This window comes from Rhinoderma darwinii, chromosome 2 (assembly GCF_050947455.1).
Source record: "Rhinoderma darwinii isolate aRhiDar2 chromosome 2, aRhiDar2.hap1, whole genome shotgun sequence".
Taxonomy (NCBI): Eukaryota; Metazoa; Chordata; class Amphibia; order Anura; family Rhinodermatidae; genus Rhinoderma; species Rhinoderma darwinii.
This window is the reverse complement of record NC_134688.1, coordinates 260,384,693-260,404,992: the sequence shown is the minus strand read 5'-3', so window position 1 is coordinate 260,404,992 and position 20,300 is coordinate 260,384,693. Positions and strand designations below refer to the sequence as shown.

The 20,300-nt window shown below is 39.5% G+C and overlaps 1 protein-coding gene across 1 annotated transcript in view; it reads left to right on the top strand.

Annotated features, from left to right (window-relative positions):
* Positions 1-20,300, top strand: part of MYOM3 (myomesin 3) — an 84,237-nt gene that overhangs the window by 43,847 nt on the left and 20,090 nt on the right. Inside the window, exons 13-18 of the mRNA XM_075851137.1 lie at positions 2,595-2,709; positions 4,734-4,890; positions 5,237-5,343; positions 10,606-10,650; positions 12,800-12,936; positions 14,005-14,149. Coding sequence (XP_075707252.1) covers positions 2,595-2,709; positions 4,734-4,890; positions 5,237-5,343; positions 10,606-10,650; positions 12,800-12,936; positions 14,005-14,149 — 706 coding nt within the window. The remainder of the gene's footprint in view (positions 1-2,594; positions 2,710-4,733; positions 4,891-5,236; positions 5,344-10,605; positions 10,651-12,799; positions 12,937-14,004; positions 14,150-20,300) is intronic.

Genomic DNA, 20,300 nt, shown 5'->3' with positions numbered 1-20,300 from the left:
GTTGAGAGAGTTAGAAAGGAATAAGTCATGAATAAAGGTGAGTTTGTTGCACACGGACCGAGAGTTCCAGAGAGCACAGTTAAAAGAGACAGGAGAAGACCTACAAGGAATGGCAAGAAGATTTGCAGGGTTTCTATGTGTGGCAGGTAAGTGGTTAAGCTTGGCAGAAGAAAAGGGAGGACCAGGGTTGGGAGAGATGTCCCCTGCAGCGAGTAGCAGGAGAATGGAGAGAGACAGCAGATGGTTCTGTGATTTATGAGAGTGTTTTTTATGTTGGGCAGTGGGATGAGATGGGTTAAGTTGACTGAGGAAAGTGAATAGTGAATGGGAGCTGTACATGGGTGAGGCCAGGATAGAAGGACTGATGCGGACTGTGTTTGGGCAAGTATTAAATGGGCGATAGGATTGAAAACCAAGAGCAGCTATAATGATGAGAGCGGTGGCAAACATGTTTGTTTACAGATAGTTAGAAATCTAATATTGAGAGCGTGGGCTAGTTTGTCTGGTTTGGTAATGCAGCTTACCTGTCACTGACCCTGTCCAACTGCCATGTATAACTGCCATGTATAACTGCCATGTATAACTGCCATGTATAACTGCCAGGACACTTTGACAGTATGACACTTAGACAGAGATGACTTCTGCCGTCGTGCCCCCCTGCACGAGTGCCTTCCCCATATGCTACATCTAAATTTATAGGGGAGTAGATGCTCAGATCTAGGCCTAATTAAGCTCGTTCAGCTATTAATCAAATCAACTAGACACATGAGGTGAAAAGCTATGCAGATATAAACAAACAAACTAGCAGGTCTGGATGATCATAAAACTTAACGACGATCAAACACTTTGACAAAACTTTGAGATAACATTAGACTATATAGCAAGACAGGAAAGCAGAGTACCATCAAATAAAAGTTTCAGCTTTTTGAAATGCAGCTACAGCAGGGATGAGGTTCATGCAGGAATGAAATGGATTATATACCTGTATGAAGAGAAGAGAGATGGATGTTAGATCTGTGCCATGTATAACTGCCAGGACACTTTGACAGTATGACACTTAGACAGAGATGACTTCTGCCGTCGTGCCCCCCTGCACGAGTGCCTTCCCCATATGCTACATCTAAATTTATAGGGGAGTAGATGCTCAGATCTAGGCCTAATTAAGCTCGTTCAGCTATTAATCAAATCAACTAGACACATGAGGTGAAAAGCTATGCAGATATAAACAAACAAACTAGCAGGTCTGGATGATCATAAAACTTAACGACGATCAAACACTTTGACAAAACTTTGAGATAACATTAGACTATATAGCAAGACAGGAAAGCAGAGTACCATAAAATAAAAGTTTCAGCTTTTTGAAATGCAGCTACAGCAGGGATGAGGTTCATGCAGGAATGAAATGGATTATATACCTGTATGAAGAGAAGAGAGATGGATGTTAGATCTGTGCCATGTATAACTGCCAGGACACTTTGACAGTATGACACTTAGACAGAGATGACTTCTGCCGTCGTGCCCCCCTGCACGAGTGCCTTCCCCATATGCTACATCTAAATTTATAGGGGAGTAGATGCTCAGATCTAGGCCTAATTAAGCTCGTTCAGCTATTAATCAAATCAACTAGACACATGAGGTGAAAAGCTATGCAGAGATAAACAAACAAACTAGCAGGTCTGGATGATCATAAAACTTAACGACGATCAAACACTTTGACAAAACTTTGAGATAACATTAGACTATATAGCAAGACAGGAAAGCAGAGTACCATAAAATAAAAGTTTCAGCTTTTTGAAATGCAGCTACAGCAGGGATGAGGTTCATGCAGGAATGAAATGGATTATATACCATCAAATAAAAGTTTCAGCTTTTTGAAATGCAGCTACAGCAGGGATGAGGTTCATGCAGGAATGAAATGGATTATATACCATCAAATAAAAGTTTCAGCTTTTTGAAATGCAGCTACAGCAGGGATGAGGTTCATGCAGGAATGAAATGGATTATATACCTGTATGAAGAGAAGAGAGATGGATGTTAGATCTGTGCCATGTATAACTGCCAGGACACTTTGACAGTATGACACTTAGACAGAGATGACTTCTGCCGTCGTGCCCCCCTGCACGAGAGTGAAGTCAATGGGAGGTGAGGCGGAAGCGCCCGAAGATAGGGCATGTCGCTTCTTTTTCCAGCGAGGCAGTTTTACTGCTCGCGGGAAAAAGACGCCGACGCCTCCCATTGAAATCAATGGGAGGCGTTCTCGCGCCGTTTTTGCCGAGTTTTGCGACGCGGTTTCCGCGTCAAAAAACTCGGCAAAATACCCCGTGTGAACATAGCCTAAGGAAGCAAGCTTGTTCACTGTTTCCAGGAACAACTACTAGAACTATGATTGCAGCTCTGTTCTACAATACAGGATGTAACTCTGGATCAGTACTAGATAAGTAACGCAATGTATTTACAAAGTTACTAAACTTTGTATATCTATTATATTTATGAGCTGTAAAATATTGCTCAAGGTTGGACATTACTGTTAAGCTTTACTAACCATTAAATAAACTCAATGGACAGTATGCAAGATTTGATATTTCTGTCCTTAGATCTCCGATTTGGAAACAGATAAGAGTTACCAGTTCCATGTCCTTGCTGTTAACACATCTGGCCCAGGGATTCCATCTCTGCCTTGTGATCCCGTGACTCCTGTAACCAAGCCAGGTTTGGAATTTTTCAATAGAGTTCTGGAAGTCAATTTGCTGTCACATTTAAATAAAATCACACACCTGGCCTTTTAAGCATATTATTTGTTCTAACAAATGTAGTATTTAGACTAAAGTGACATTAATGTAAAGTATTGGAGATTAGCAGGTAAAATCTATTAAAGCATGGGTGAATTTTGGTTGGATATATCGACGATTACATATACTATTCACTGTGCTGCCTACATTTTTTACTGTGATGTATCCCTTTACAACAGGGAATGAAAGTAATCCAATTGTGTCACACATACTGATATTTGTCTGGACTAGCAAGGAGAGCCTTTTACTATTCAGTGTTGCTATAAACAGAAGTGAGAGTGGTTGTCATTCTTATAACTGACGCACAAACTTATATATAAGAACAAAGGATCTTTTGAGCCCCAATATATTTAATATGACAGCACATGTATAAGTAAATATAAACTTTCAAATCAATATGTAAATGAAGGACTTTAAGCGGTGGTACATTTTTGAAACATTTGTTTTTATTCAAAGTTTTCAATGTAATACAAAGCATACAAGAAGACTGTAATAACCGTAAAGAAATATTAAACAAGCTTGATAAATCTAGAATGGATATTATATACCAGTTTGTTAGAATAGTAGTTAAGATTATAAATCATAACAAGGTAAAAAAAAAAAACAGACAAGACAGGGATACAAGATGGGGGGTGAAACAGGGTGGGAAATGGGTAAAGGGCCATTTAAATTACTAGATTCTGTGGCTGGGGTATTCAGTATCAGACACTCAAGTAGAGGAGAATGCATAGTGTCTACAGGATTCCCATGTCCGTTCAAAGGGTTTAATGTTTCCTCAGGTCAAGGCTCTAAGCTTTTCATTGATCATATTAATTTAGTCTCTGTTTGATTTAAGAGAAGTCAAAAACAGGTTGTTTCCAAACTTGTGCTATTGTTTACTTTACAGCCAAGAGAAAGATTCGACTCGATAAACATTTTCTATAGATTTATTAAGTCGTGCTTCCCAAAGGCATTAAATGATATTCGGTTGGTATAATTTTGTCCAGAAGTTTGAAATTTTGGTGCATTCCCATGAGATATGAAACATAGTACCAGATGAAGTGCAGAATCTAAAACAATCGAGGGACTAGTCCGGTACTGCATGGGCAAGTGCTGTAACATTTTCAATGGTTTACGTGCTTCTTCACAGTATGGGCTGTCTAATTTTTACCACATCCACTGTAATGTCTTTCCAGTAGCCAAGATTGGCTAGCATGATACCCTTCTGAAAAAGTAAATATCTGTATTTTTTTGCTACTTTTCCAGTTTACTAACAATACAAACTCTGCCCATACAGTGTCAGGATCTCAAATGTTTAATGAGCGTCAATTACAAATGTATTGAACATTCATGGATTGATACAATGAACACTATATGTCAAGACTGTAAAACCCCCTTTTAGACTATAGAATACACTTGGTAGGCCCTGGGGAGGGATTAAGAATGGTATAATCCTTATGTTGATTTATGATCATATTACCCCTTCTTCATTTACACCCTCCAGAACTTACAATGCATATGCTACAGTCTTAAGTCATTTTCCTATACAAGCGTGTGAGAAAGCTGGAGTAACTGCATTAATAAATCTCCCTCAATTGGGACATTCCAGGTGATAAGAATGGTGAAAGGGATTAATGCTATTACGTGTGGTGGTCTAGAGCAGTAAATAGGTTGAAGAAGGAGCTTATTAATGGAACACTGTTGAAACTCTGCTTTTCTGATACCGATTTACAAATCACCTGCTTCCTTTCACTGCCATAGTGTTAAATGATAAAATCTGCAGCCCCCCCCCCCCCCCCTAGAGGGAGCACAGTGCATATTAATTTATACAGCTTCCGTTTAACTCAATACTAGGTGTTTGTATTCGTATTATGCAAACTCCCCATGTAGGAAGAAAGAATTTTATCACTTGATGGCCGTCCTTACAACTATACTGCAATTAAATAATCTATTTCACATCCACAGGCACAAATGAAATTAAGGTTGGTGTGGATGACAAAGGATTTATCTACCTTTCCTTTGAGAATCCAGAGCCAGTTGATTCCCCACCGTTTGACTGGTCGAAAGATTACAAGGGGACTCCAGATCCAGAGAGAACTGACATCTCCTCAGAAGGAAACAAGTAAATAACTTTATCAATTCAATAATTGTAGCTTCTACTGTTCCAGCAGTTATGTTTTCCATAATTTATAATATAAGCTTCATGTAAATTATATATAGTAAAAAACCTGTGTCCAGGTGTATAAGAATATGATGCAAGTTCTATATTTTGTAGCATGCCCAGTAAAAGCTGAGACTGTGTGAAATAAGCAAAATGTCACATCTAACTGGTCTGAACTAGCGTAGGCTAACTCTTCTTTTAGCATAGAAAACGTTGCAGACAATAAAAATAAATTTCTGTGAAAATTTTATAAACTTTTAGAAGTGTTTCAGGAATTGACAGTTTAATGACATTTTTCTTTTATTAGGTCCAAACTAATTCTGACAAAGCCGTCTGAGGAAGATGTAGGCACCTATTCTGTGGAAGTTCCAAATACGGATGGGGTATCTGCTAGCCACACACTAACAAAGGAGGGTATGAAATGTTTTTCTAAGTGTTTCAGGAGATTAACTATGTAAAAAACATCATCTGATTACAAGCATATTCCAGAAAACACTAAAGGCACCCAAGGCTATGTTCACACATTCAGAAATTGCTAAGGATATAGGACTGGCTAACAATCTAATGTTGTTAGGGGTCTTTCAACTCTCTCCCAATGATCCAAACAGATATAGAAATCTAGCACTTGTGCTTAAAATCACTTCTTTATTTATTGTGATATCATTAAAGCAGGAGGGGGGATCCTTTTTTCTGCCAAGGGCCATTTGGATATTTATAACATCCTTCGCAGGGCCATACAAAATTATCAACTTAGCCTGCTATATTTGGTCAAACATTTAATTAACTCACCCCTAATGTGATGGCTGGAACTGTTTCTCTTTGGTGAGGCCTGTGATGTTAGCTGGTGTTGATGATGTTGCTCCTGCGTCGGTCAATCTGGAGCGCAGTCGACTCTTTGCAATGGTAAGTTTTGAAAAGAACTCGCAGCAGTAAGTTTATGTCAGATAAATACGGGTCCCCTAAACCCAGTCCTACCTCTCTGTGTTCTGGCTGATTTCCGACCATGAAGAAGAAAACAACGTAACTCGCTGTTTCCGTAACTATTATTCAGATCTATGGGACTTACGGAAACAGCGTAGCTCAGCAAGCTACGCTGTTTTCTTCTTCATGGTCGGAAATCACGAGCTTCAGCCACAACACAAAGAGGTAGAACAGTGTTTAGTGGCCCCGTTCTGGAGATAGATCTGGGACCCAAAGGTGGGACCCATATCTATCGGACATTTATGACATATCCTGTGGATATCCAAAGAAGTAGTAGGACAACAGCACACGTCTTCAAATCATCAAAGTGGTTTTATTGTCAAGACATCCACAAACGACAAGCAACGTTTCGACCCATAGTGAGTGAAGGGTCTTTGTCAAGCCTAACATCATGTCTAAAAACATCGTTATAAATGGGTGAATACAAATGATCACATGGCCCATTCCAACCAGTGAACATCATGAATCTGGTCTCCCAGGTGAAGCATACATTAGTCTTAATGACATACATCAAATAATTATATAATCTTAAAAAACGTGCAAAACTACAATGTGTAATACATCTTTAATACATCATCATCAATAATATATCAATCATTGTTATTACAATAGAAAAGTGAAGGAGGAAAGTTCACCACACTCCAGGTTCCAGCTACGATCACAGAGCTCTACTGTGCATGCTCAGCAATCAAACATCTCTGCTGTGTAAAAAATATAAAGACCAGCGTTCGATCAAAAATAGTAATCAAAGTATGTATAAATATACGACATCCACAGTCATAGCAGAAATCCATCATACTGCAGCTCCATATCTGTATATTTTGAGGCAAAATTAATTCAATAATTAAAAACGCCTTCACTCTGTTAAAGTCACATGTGAACAGGGCAGAGGGAGGGAGAAGGGATCAGGTTCATATTACTTCATGATATCAATCACTAGAAGTTAAATATAAGACATCCTCAGTCATAACAAGAATCCATCATACTGCAGCTCCATATCTGTATATTTTGAGGCAAAAATAATTCAATAATTAAAAACGCCTTCACTCTGTTTAAGTCGCATGTGAACAGGGCAGACGGAGGGAGAAGGGATCAGGTTCATATTACTGCATGATATCAATCCCTAGGAGTTAAAGTCATCAAATACTATTTAGTGTTAAACCGCCTACATAAATCGGATCACCAAAGTGATTCAAAAACTTTCTAGGGGATGCTTGTAACTACTGTCCGACAAATCATGTTGGACAATTATACCGCACAAAACACGAGATTTATATAATGATGATAAAAAACGCCTTCACTCCGTGATGTTAAGTCACATGTGAACAGGGCAGACGGAGGGAGAAGGGATCAGGTTCATATTACTACATGATATCAATCACTAAAAGTTAGTGTCATCAAATACTCTTTAGTGTTAATTCACCTACATAAATCGAATCACTAAAAGTGATTAAAAGACTTTTTTAGGGAATGCTCGTAATATCTGTCCGACAAATCATGTCGGACACCTATACCGCACAGAACACGAGATTTATATAATGATGATAGAACATCAACCATAGCCCACCCAATCAAAAAACCTCTATACTCATAAACATTGCATAAAAAAGTATATATACACAGATGGATGCCAACATGAGAGGAACCGCTATAATCTTCATTCTGATCATAAATCCGCTGGCGTGTGGTGAATGAACCTCCATCACGAACATGCTCAAATCTGTAAGAAATATTTCAAAAATAACAAGACCCTCAGGAATACAAGACGATGAAAAAAATAGATGCTACACAATGTGTCAGAAATCACCCATCAAGTGTACAATATTACAATTAAAAAAATGTTAAAAACAGCAATGGGATTTCAGAGTCCAGGAATTATCTTATATTCTAGATTCAAACCTTTGGGGTATAGGGAATCTAACTCAAAGATCCAACGCAATTCTTTCTTTTTCAATAGCTTCTGTCTATCCCCTCCCCTCCTGAGTATCGGGACACAATCTATTACCCTAAATCTCAATTGATTTAACTGATGATTCTTTTCAATAAAATGCCTTGGTAATGGAAGTTCCATCATTTTCTTTCTGATTGTACTTTTATGCTTATTAATTCTCAATTTAATAGGCATAGTTGTCTCTCCTATGTAAATCAATGAACAAGGACATGTAATCATATATACAACGAAATCTGAATTGCACGTAAATCTGTGTCTGATATTAAAGACCCTCCCCGTATGTGGATGCTGAAAACTATTCCCTTTCACAATATTATTGCAATTGCAGCAATTAAGACAGGGAAAATTACCATTTTTGGGGGGGCAAAGTAGTAATTGTGTATTTTTCTTCCTACTACCCACGTCTGACTTAACCAATGTGTCTCTAATATTCTTAGTCCTCCGATATGACATAATAGGTGGTATTCTCAACGTGTCAATCTCATTATGTCCCTTGGACACTATAGGCCAATTCTTACGCAGAATATTACCTATGCGACCACTCAAATTACCAAAGGTTGATATAAATGGTATACGTTCAACTTGTACACCCTTGATATTAGATTCCAAACCATTGTCTAGTCTATCCTTATGTTGCTGTACAAGCTTCCTAGGATAACCTCTCTTCTTAAATTTATTACACATCTGAGTCAACCTAATTTGTTTCTGTGTAGTATCTGACACAATCCTATCTACCCTCAATAATTGACTCCATGGTAACGACTCAATCATGTGTCTAGGATGGTTACTACTATATAAAAGGAGATTATTTCTGTCTGTGGGTTTCACAAATAAATCTGTGGAAAATACTCCGTCTTTCCATTGTACCAAAGTGTCCAAAAATTGTAATTCTCGATCAGAACAAACCATGGTAAATTGAAGAGCTGGAATATGAGTGTTAAGCTCTAACAAAAACTGATCAAGACCCAACCTATCACCTTCCCAAATGACAAAAATGTCATCAATAAATCTCCACCAGCAGCGGATGTGACCCATATGGGGGGAGGTGTAGACATACTCCTCCTCAAAGGTGGACATGAAGATGTTCGCATACGTTGGGGCTTTGATTACTATTTTTGATCGAACGCTGGTCTTTATATTTTTTACACAGCAGAGATGTTTGATTGCTGAGCATGCACAGTAGAGCTCTGTGATCGTAGCTGGAACCTGGAGTGTGGTGAACTTTCCTCCTTCACTTTTCTATTGTAATAACAATGATTGATATATTATTGATGATGATGTATTAAAGATGTATTACACATTGTAGTTTTGCACGTTTTTTAAGATTATATAATTATTTGATGTATGTCATTAAGACTAATGTATGCTTCACCTGGGAGACCAGATTCATGATGTTCACTGGTTGGAATGGGCCATGTGATCATTTGTATTCACCCATTTATAACGATGTTTTTAGACATGATGTTAGGCTTGACAAAGACCCTTCACTCACTATGGGTCGAAACGTTGCTTGTCGTTTGTGGATGTCTTGACAATAAAACCACTTTGATGATTTGAAGACGTGTGCTGTTGTCCTACTACTTCTTTGGATATACATCGTGCTGGAGTTGGTTTGCCTGGCTTGACAGCGTGCACCGCACCATACTCGGGACTAGTGCTGCTTCAAAAATCTCTTTTTCTCTGATATCCTGTGGATATATCATAAATGTCCTTGATAAAAAAGCCACTTTAAGTCACCTGGACCTCACTTCGAGTAAGTAGTGTGGGCGGACGGAGATATGGAGGGAATGACACTGTGGCAGCGGTGGTCAGAGTGAGGTCGGGGCATGCTGTGACCTTGAGTCACTGACTTGAGGTAAGGTGACTGGACTGTGCCGTCCCGGGAGTGGACCAGTCCGGTCAACTGACCTCACGTCACTGACTCAGGTCAGTTGACGGACCGATCTACTCTTGGCCCGGCACATTCCAGTCATCTGACCTCACGTCACTGACTCTGGTCAGGTGACCGGACAGATCCACTCTTGGGCCGGCACACACTGTCCTCACTTCTGCTCCTAAATGTGAGTGAGCAGGGCAGACTCACAGCGGCAGTGGCTGTCAGAGTGAGGTCGGGCTGAACCAAATGTTCCCCACCCCTGCATTAAAGGATGTTGCAATAAAAAGTCCATGTATAAAATGTTACCTGACACTAATGGCTAATGTCGGAGGAAAGAACGATCACCATATTGGATTTCAACAGGCTCGATCCTTTGTTCCCGTGGGAGATTTGCTGCTGCCAGAGGGGCCTGGTACCAAATTATTGACCCTCCCTATTGAAATAAACATTCACACTCTGCCAAGTGTGCATGTTAATAGTGGGGGCGAGAGGAAAAGCTGTCGGCCGAACGATCATTCAGCTGACAGCTACTAAAATGTATCGGCACCTTCTAGCTCGCCAAACACATGATATAGCAACTACCTTTTCGAACATGCCATAAACATGCACATTTATATTAGCCGAGCATGCATGTTTATTTCAATGTGGAGTGGGCTGATGTCGGCTTGTCTCCTGTGAGAACAAGGGATCGGACATTTTGAAATCCAACACGCCCATTCCCTCTTTTCCTGAGGACAGATGTCAGGTGACTCTCAGCTGACCCCATACATATTATAATGATATAAAGAATTATAAATGGTTATGTACTGTATATATAATTATTAAGGGAAATTCATTTGTTCTTTCTTTTTGTTGTCTTCCCTCTCAGAATTAGCAGATTTGCTCAAAAAAAGCCATGATGTGCAACACCCATGTAAGTGAGTGTAAATTCAGACACAATATAATTTATTTAATTTTACATTAACCTCTTAATGACATGGTAAATTTTATTTGTTTTTATTTTCATTTTTTCATCCCTGCCTTCCAAAAGCCAATACTTTTGAAAAAATTTTGTCGACATAGATTTATGAGGGTTTTTTTTTGCGAGACAAGTTGTAGTTTTTCATGGCAACATTTAATGTACCGAATAATGTACTGGGAAACTGAAAAAAAAGATACTTGTGGGGCAAAAAACAGCAAAAAATTTAAAGGGGGTTGCGTATTTACAGGGTTCATCGTGCAGTAAAAACGACATGTTTACCTTATTCTATGGGTTGATACAATTACGGCTATACCAAATATATGGTTTTGTTTTTTTTTTAAAAAAACAAACCTATGTGTTCAAAATAAATTGTTTTGTGTCGCCGTATTCTAAGAGCCATAACTGTTTTATTTTTCTGTTGATTTAGCGATGTGATCATTTTGGGGTACATGTGACATTTTGATCAGTTTTTTGGGGAACTATGGTGATCAAAAAACAGCAATTTTGGAGTTTTAATTTATTTTATTTTTTTACGGCGTTCACCGAGCGGATTAAATAATATTATATTGTAATAGTTTGGACTTTTACGGACCCAACGATACCAGTTATGTTGACTTTTATTTTTTTTAAATATTCCTTTAGGGAAAAAATGGGAAAAGGGGGATTTTTTTTTTCTTTTTTGTACATAAAAAAAACTTTATTCAACTGTTTTTTTGTTTTTTTTTGAACCAGCGATCGTTGGATCGATTATATGATTACAGTTATCTTTGATTCTGCCCATTGCAGTGAGGTGTCGGCTTACATTATATAGCAGACACCCGCTGAGTATAGAGCGAGCTCAGCCTGTGAGCCCGCTCAATACTTCCCCTTAACAGTGCCACATACATGTACGGGGTATGTCGTTAGGGGGTTAATGAGATTTTACATTTGAAAAAAATAACAAATATTCTGAATAATTGGACTGTAAGTAAAAATGCTTCCATTAAATATGATGCTACTAATACATTGTTTATTAATTGGTCTATTTTGCTGTTCTGCGCTTGAAACATTTGCTCAATTATTACAATTTCTTTAATATTGAATGTTGAAAGTTCACTGAAGTTCATTATTTGGTTTTCAAATGTTTATGCCTTGCAATGTTTGCTGCTAACTAATGAAAATGTAATGAAGTGTTGTGTAGTAACACATCATTTACTAAATTGATTTTTCTCAAAAGCATGTATTCCTTTTACTTCTTTTTATTATAAATTTCACGTATAAAACACATTTTTCCTTTAAAGGGGTTGTCAAGTTTAGTAAAACCCATTTTCATATACCCTTTTAGTAAATTCTGCGTTAGTATTCAGGGTCCTCGTCTCTTGATCAGGGTGGGGGGCAGCTACAAAGAGCTTCTCTTGCTCTGGAGGACCTGTCCTTTCCTGCATTATAATAATTGGAATGGACATTGTGTAATGCTTATTTTCCCCTGTGGTGGCACTACGGGGAAATTGAATATTTACTACAAGGTTTACCCAGAGATAAAAGATGATCGTTGGGGGTCCTAAGAGGGGAAAACTTTGTGATCAGCTTATTGACAAGGGACCCTTCTTACAAGTAGATATCGTGCAAAGCAGACAACTCCTTTAAGAAAATATTAGACTGGATTCACACGACCGAACACACTGCAGGAAGCCGGGCTCCTAGCATCATAGTTATGTATGACACTAGGAGTCCCTGCCTCTCCGTGGAACTACTGTCCCGTACTGAAAACATGATTACAGTACGGGACAGTTGTCCCGCAGCGAGGCTGGGACTCCTATCGTCGTACATAACTATGATGCTAGGAGCCCGGCTCCCGGCAGTGTGTTCGGTCCGGGACTTGCGGCCGAAATATGTTCCGTCCTTTACGGGCCGAACATGCTCGTGTGAATCTAGCCTGCGGCGTTACTCTGCAAATGTATAAATGCAGTAAGGGATTTGTGTAGGGTTTCAATGTACCTTTTGTAAGTAAGCTTCTAAAATGCCTATAACAAACATATACACAGAAAAGATATATAGCATAAAATGTCATGGCTGGGCAAACCTGGGAGGATATTATATAATCTCATGTTCATATTTCTAGTGATACAGAAAATATCAGGCTGGAATGTGGAAGTGCTGGAGAACGGGGATGTGCGGCTCTGGTTAGAAGTGGAAAAACTGTCTCCTGCTGCAGACCTGGAAATGATTCTTAATGACAAAGTCATTGAAAATACACCAGTATGTTTTGTATTTACTTATATGAATATGTAGTCCATGAATTAGTTTATATGTGTGTGTGCTTTTTTAGAATTATTCATTAACACACATGTTTTTGTTACATTAGCACTAGAAAGTCCATAGACTACATTTCCAAAACCACTTCATATAGATAGATAGATAGATAGATAGATAGATAGATAGATAGATAGATAGATAGATAGATAGATAGATAGATAGATAGATAGATAGATTGATAGATAGATAGATAGATAGATAGATAGATAGATAGATAGATAGATAGATAGATAGATAGATAGATAGATAGATATGAGATAGATAGATATGAGATAGATAGATAGATAGATAGATAGATAGATAGATAGATAGATAGATAGATAGATAGATAGATAGATAGATAGATAGATATGAGATAGATAGATAGATAGATAGATAGATAGATAGATAGATAGATAGATAGATAGATAGATAGATAGATAGATAGATAGATAGATAGATATGAGATAGATGATAGATAGATAGATAGATAGATAGATAGATAGATAGATAGATAGATATGAGATAGATGATAGATAGATAGATAGATAGATAGATAGATAGATAGATAGATAGATAGATAGATAGATAGATAGATAGATAGATAGATAGATAGATAGATAGATTTTTTTATATGACATACACGCTCCTTTAACACAAAATTACCTTGTATATTGGCTTCATATCAGATCACATCCGATCATAATAAGTACTTTTTCCTGAAGAATACATCAGTCATTGTAAGCTGTGGCGATAGACGCAACATTTCTTTTCCAGAGTAAACAATGTCCATCATCCAGTTTGTTGTCTCATCCAGTATTTCGTCATTGAGATGGAATGTAATCGGTTAAAACAACAAATGTTATTGATGACATACTTTTTTTTTATCTATCACCCCTTTGATTTCAATGTAAAAACAACATTTTTCCATCCAGATGAAAAATAAGAGTGAACACATTCACTATGCAGTACATTAAATAAATGTTGGCATAGCACAAACATAGCTAGTCAAGTATGTGTTTCTCATTGCAGAGACGGAAAATAAAGTTTGACAAGAAGAATGGTCTCATTGAAATTATTAAAGAAGACTTTGGAGAAGATGATAAAGGAACATATACTGCCAAAGTGGTAGATGGAAAAGCATCAAACCAGTTCAGTATTGTCCTCACTGGGGAAGGTGAGCAGTGTTTGAACATTGCACACTTTTATCACTATATACATTTGATACTGTATGTTCTTGTGTCACTTCATGTAAAAAAAAACATTTTAATGCTGTACGGTTAGATAATCTAAATCTCAGTAAATCTAAAGCATCTTGATTAAAAAAAAATCCTGTGTTTACAGTCTGTTATACAGACCTATGTATCTCCATGGTAACAGACTGCAAACTCTGTGCAGTCTGATCCTGCAGTCATACTTCCTTCTATCTGTTCCATACATTTTATCTACATAAATTCTGTAGGTTAGCAAGAAGTAGGGGATAGATGGAAGGGAGTATGCAGTAAGTAACAGCAGGATCAGAATACAGCATTGTTTCTTTGTAGTCTTTTACTTTGGATATACATAGCTCTGCATTAGAGATGTAGGACATTTTTAATCAAGACTATTTTGAAGACTGGATATATGGTAATTGTAACAAACATGCAACTATAGAAGGCCAGCATGGCTTTTCAGCCTCTGAACGTAAGCAAGAATGTTCCCATTCCCCAACAGAAAACAGAGGATAGATAGTGATGTAAAAATAAAGGACATTAGAAAATTACAGAACTTTTCATTAACTACTTAGCGACATCCACCGTAAATGTACGGCAGATGTGAGCTACCCCAATATGTTGTGGCCTCAGGAGCTGATCCATACGTGGCAGGTGTTTCAAAAAGCTGACACCCGCCTGCAGTGGCCGGGATCAGAGATAACTCTGATCCCTGCCGCTTAACCCCTCTTATGCCGTGTTCAATTGGTTGCCATGGCAGTTGAGGTCTATTAAAGGACTGCAGGTCTGCCATCAGTGGTCTATAATTAAGCCTTGCCAGAGTAGATTACAGATAAAGGCAATACACAAGTATTGCAGTGTATTGCATGAGCGATCTAACAACCGCATGTTTAAGTCCACTAGGGAAACTAAAAAAAGTTTGAACATTTCTACTAAAAAATTTTGCAAAAATATAAACCTTTTCCCATTTTTCGCCAAAAATAATGTGCAATAAAAAAAGCAAACATAAATGGTATCGCCACATCTGTAAAAGTCTGAACTAATAAAATATCATGTTATTTAAGATAATAAAAAAAAAAACTATGTCAATTTGGTAATGGCATAATAATATTGACCTGCAGATTAAAGTTAAAATAGTTTTTAATGCACAGTGAACACCATAAACTAAACCCAAAAAACAATGAAGGAAATCCTGTTAGTTTTCCATTGCACTTCACAAATAATGTTTCTCAGTACATTAAATGGTACCATTAAAAAATAGTACTCAAGACGCAAAATACAAGCCCTCATACGGATATATCGATGGAAAAATAGAAAATTGATGGCTCTTGGAATGCGATAATGGAAAATGAAAAAACGAAAGTTGTCTGTGTCTCCATGTGCCACCCTGCTATAATTTATGTGGTCCTCCTAAACAGTGCTAAAAATAGTGTTCCCATCCCATGTATCGCTTAGCCACAGTGGTTCCCCAATACACCAAAAGTTATCCAAATTTCCTACTAGTGTCCCCTTGCCAGCCATGAGCTCCATCCCCTACATCAACCACAATTCACTCCCATAGACAGCCGAAATTACCCACAACTCACAGTCTCACCTAGCTGCTATGATAACTTCCAGACATTCCGTTGGCAATGTCTTCTTTTCTCACTTGGTACATGTGAGTTGCCTCTAGCGGATTGCTTCTGCTGGGAGGGAGATGCATTGTCAATGACCAGATTAAAAATGCTTTGACTAAAGAGCTGGAAATATATTGATCTCCCCTCAAAATAACACAAGGGGCCCTCCACCAGATATTAACCGGTTAAGGACTAGGCTGTTTTACAGCTAAATGACCAGAGCAAATGTCACAATTTTGCTATGCGCTTCTTTAGATGACTATAACTCTGCAGGTGAATAAAGTTCATCTTTGAATTTTACACTCTTTTTAAAGGACAGATAGGGCTTTGTTTTAGTGCCATTTGTCAGTATACATCATTTTTATTTTTTTCTCTAAAGTGGGCAAAATAGGAAAAAAATGCAAGAATTTAGCAATTGCGTCAGTTTATGCTAGCATTTTTCACACACGGTATGGACCACGGACAAAATTAATCTCCTTTCACATTCTTCCACTTCTTCCGTGCATGGGCATACCAAATATGTGTGCCTTATTCACTGTGCGGGCATGTGCCAGGGCTTGGCATAAAAGGAGGCTTTTTGGCCTTTTTGGTCCAGGAATTTTGCATTTGATTTTATAGCCGCATACTGTTTTCTGGGGTGTGTAATGCTGCTGAAACATTAGAAACACCCCATAAATTACTTCATTCACACGAGTAGACCCCACAAGATTTCCTTCAAGGGGTTTATCATATTTTTAGCAAGTCCAGTTTTCTTCTGAAAGTTTCTTGAATAAGATGGAACAAAAAAAAATCAGCGCTTTTTTAGCAAATGCGTCAGTTTAGGCTAGTATTTTTCACACATGGTATAGACCACGGACAAAATTCATCTCCTTTCACATTTTTCCACTACCCCCGGTCATGGGTATACCAAATATGTGTGCCTTATTCACTGTGCGGGCATGTGCCAGGGCTTGGCATAAAAGGAGGGTTTTTGGCCTTTTCGGTCCAGGAATTTTGCATTTGATTTTATAGCAGCATACTGTTTTCTGGGGGGGCGTAATGCTGTTGAAACATTAGAATCACCCCATAAATTACTTCATTCACACAAGTAGACCCCACAAGGTTTCCTTCAAGGGGTTTATCATATTTTTAGACAGTCCAGTTTTCTTCTGAAAGTTTCTTGAATAAGATGGATCAAAATAAAATTAGCAATTTTTTAGCAAATGCGTCAGTTTATACCAGCATTTTTCACACACGGCATAGACCACGGCCAAAATTAATCTCCTTTCACATTCTTCCACTTCTCCCGTGCATGGGGACACCAAATATGTGTGCCTTATTATCACATAGAGATGTAGGAGGGCGGACGATAGAAGAAGCTTATTTCACAAATCGCTTTTTTTCAAAGCTGGTTTTACAAAACTCAACAGAGTTTCTATAACACTTCCAAAATATCTGCTCTTGAAGCAGAAATCCCAAAATATTCATCTAGGGGTATAATGGGAATTTATTTTTCTGGGTTTTCTAAAATAAGAAATTGCAGGTTTATGCAAATGGAGCTCTCCAGCAAATTAACTTTAGAAAACATCAAACATGACATCAACCCCCCACCCATTCCCTCCCTCACCCTTGGAGTAAAATCAGGGGGAAAATAAAAATGTAATGTAGGGCAAATATATTTTCAACGAATTAACTAAAATCTAATAATTCAGAACAGTGTGGTATTTTTTAAAACATGGCTCAATGCACAGGCCTGGTTGCGAGGGACATGGACGCAGCGAAAAGCGAAAAGCGCCTCCACATGCCATTACGTCTGAAATTCCGGAGCCGTTTTCTCCTGAAAACAGCTCCGTAATTTCAGCCGTAATGGACGCTGCCGTGTGAACATACCCTAAAATGACCATCAGCCCGTCCACTCACAGTAAAACGACCATTAGCCCCCCACTCACAGTAAAACTACCATCAGCCCCCCACTCACAGTAAAATGACCATCAGCCCCCCACTCACAGTAAAATGACCATCAGCCCCCCACTCACAGTAAAATGACCATCAGCCCCCCACTCACAGTAAAATGACCATCAGCCCCCCACTCACAGTAAAATGACCATCAGCCCCCCACTCACAGTAAAATGACCATCAGCCCCCCACTCACAGTAAAATGACCATCAGCCCCCCACTCACAGTAAAATGACCATCAGCCCCCCACTCACAGTAAAATGACCATCAGCCCCCCACTCACAGTAAAATGACAATCAGCCCCCCACTCACAGTAAAACTACCATCAGCCCCCACTCACAGTAAAACTACCATCAGCCCCCACTCACAGTAAAATGACCATCAGCCCCCACTCACAGTAAAATGACCATCAGCCCGCCACTCACAGATGCCCCCTGTAGATAGTACCACACAGCCCATTGTAGGTAGTGCCACACAGCCCCCTTGTAGGTAGTGCCACACAGCCCCCTTGTAGGTCGTGCCACACAGCCCCCTTGTAGGTCGTGCCACACAGCCCCCTTGTAGGTCGTGCCACACAGCCCTCTTTTAGTTCGTGCCACACAGCCCCTTTGTAGGTAGTAGGGATGTCACGATACCTGAATTTGGACTTCGATACTGATACTTTGTGTAGTATTGCAATTTCGATACCAAAACGATACTTTGCCAACAGTAATAAAAAAAAGTTCTTCCATTTTCTGATGTGAGGCGCGAGGTGTGATGCTGAATTTAACCTCCATGTGCCTCAAATTAATAGTAATTAACCACATCATGTTTCTCAGTCATAATGGGTTAATGTGTGAGGTACATGATGGGGTTAATTACTATTAATTTGCGGCACATGGAGGTTAAATTCATCATCACACCTCGGGCCTCACATTAATAAGTGAAAGAAGTTTTTTTTTATTTTTTTTTTACAGCGTACATATCATAAATGACACAAAAAAATAGTTGTGCAGGTTATTACGGCCACGCCGATACCGAATGTGTATATTTTATGTATTGACACTTATTTTAATGCTTATTGTAAAAAAGGCGCATGTGTATTTTTTAAAATTTTACATTACTTTATGTTTTTACTTTATTTTTAAACTTTACTATACTGGCATATATCAGATATATGCCAGTACATTAGCCGGTGTATGTATAGTACACGGGCAGTTGTTAGGACATACCTCAGTATGCCCTAACAACAGGAAATATGGTAAGACAGCCCTGGGGTCCTTCAATGGACCCTGGGCTGTCTGCCCATATATGGTATGGCCCTCAATCGCGTCACAGGAATTCCCTGTGACGCGATCCAGGGGCATCCCCCCTCCTCACTTTCCCCTGAATGCTGCAGTCAGCTTTGATCGCAGCATTCAGGAGAATAGCGGCGGAGATGAGCGGTTTCTCTGATCTCCGCCGTTATAGAGCGGGGCTGCGGCTGTGTAATTCAGTCATTGCCCCGCTCCTGACAGAAGTGCGTGCGCGGTCAGCATGAGGTAATGCGGCTGGCGCTGCACTAATGAGCGGCGGCGCAGACACCGAAGACAGAACACGGGGGTGTTTTGCAGTGCGGCCGCCATGTTCTGTTTTCAGTGCCGCCGCTCATTAGTGCAGCGCTGGCCGCATCGCATCATCCTCACGTCGCGCTCTTGTCAGGACTCAGGAGCGGGGCAATGGCTGTATTACACAGCCGCAGCCCCGCTCTCATTCATCATGTATTACTATACTTACCGGTGTGGCTCGAACCATTTGGGGATGCACAGTATCGAAGTTTCGATGCATTGTGCATCCCTAGTAAGTAGTGCCACAAATCCCCCCCTTGCCGCACAGCCCCCTTGTAGGTAGTGCCACACAGATCCCTTGTAGTGCCACACACACCCTTGTAGGTAGTGCCACACAGCCCCCATGTAGGAAGCACTCCCTTCCTGTAGATAGCGCCACTGTAGCTCCCTGTGGCTGGGGATTCCGCTCCTTGACGGAGTGCTTGATGTCTCTGTCCATATGTGAACAGTGACATCAGGGGCAACTAAATACTGAAGCGGAATCCCTGTCCTCAGCGTTGTCGACGCTGTGACCGGGGATTCCACTCCAGGAGAAGCCCCTGACGTCTCTGTCCATTTAGTCGGGGGGTGCCATCTACAGGAGTTCTGCAAAAAAATCTCCTCCTCACATTCACTTTGCGCTATGAGGAGGAGGAGAGAAAGCACGTCCGTGGCAGTTGTCCAGAGGAGTGTCACGGCACCCCTGGAGGGTTCTCATGGGAACCTCATGTTGGGAACCACCAGCCTAGTAGATCACAGAGCAGGGAGATACCTCCCTGCTCCGCTATAGTGTTCAATAGTATCTGCGTCTTTAGCAGAGCCGTATTTACAACTCACGCTGACCAATTATAATGATATTTGGTCAGTGTTAACAAAGGGAAAGATCAATGATAAAAACTTTGCTTATCGTTAATCTCTAATGAGAAAAAAAAAAGGTAATACACCCGGCCGTAGTCATAGCGATGCGTATTCTGTTCTGAGCGTAGCCCGGCCTCCAGGGA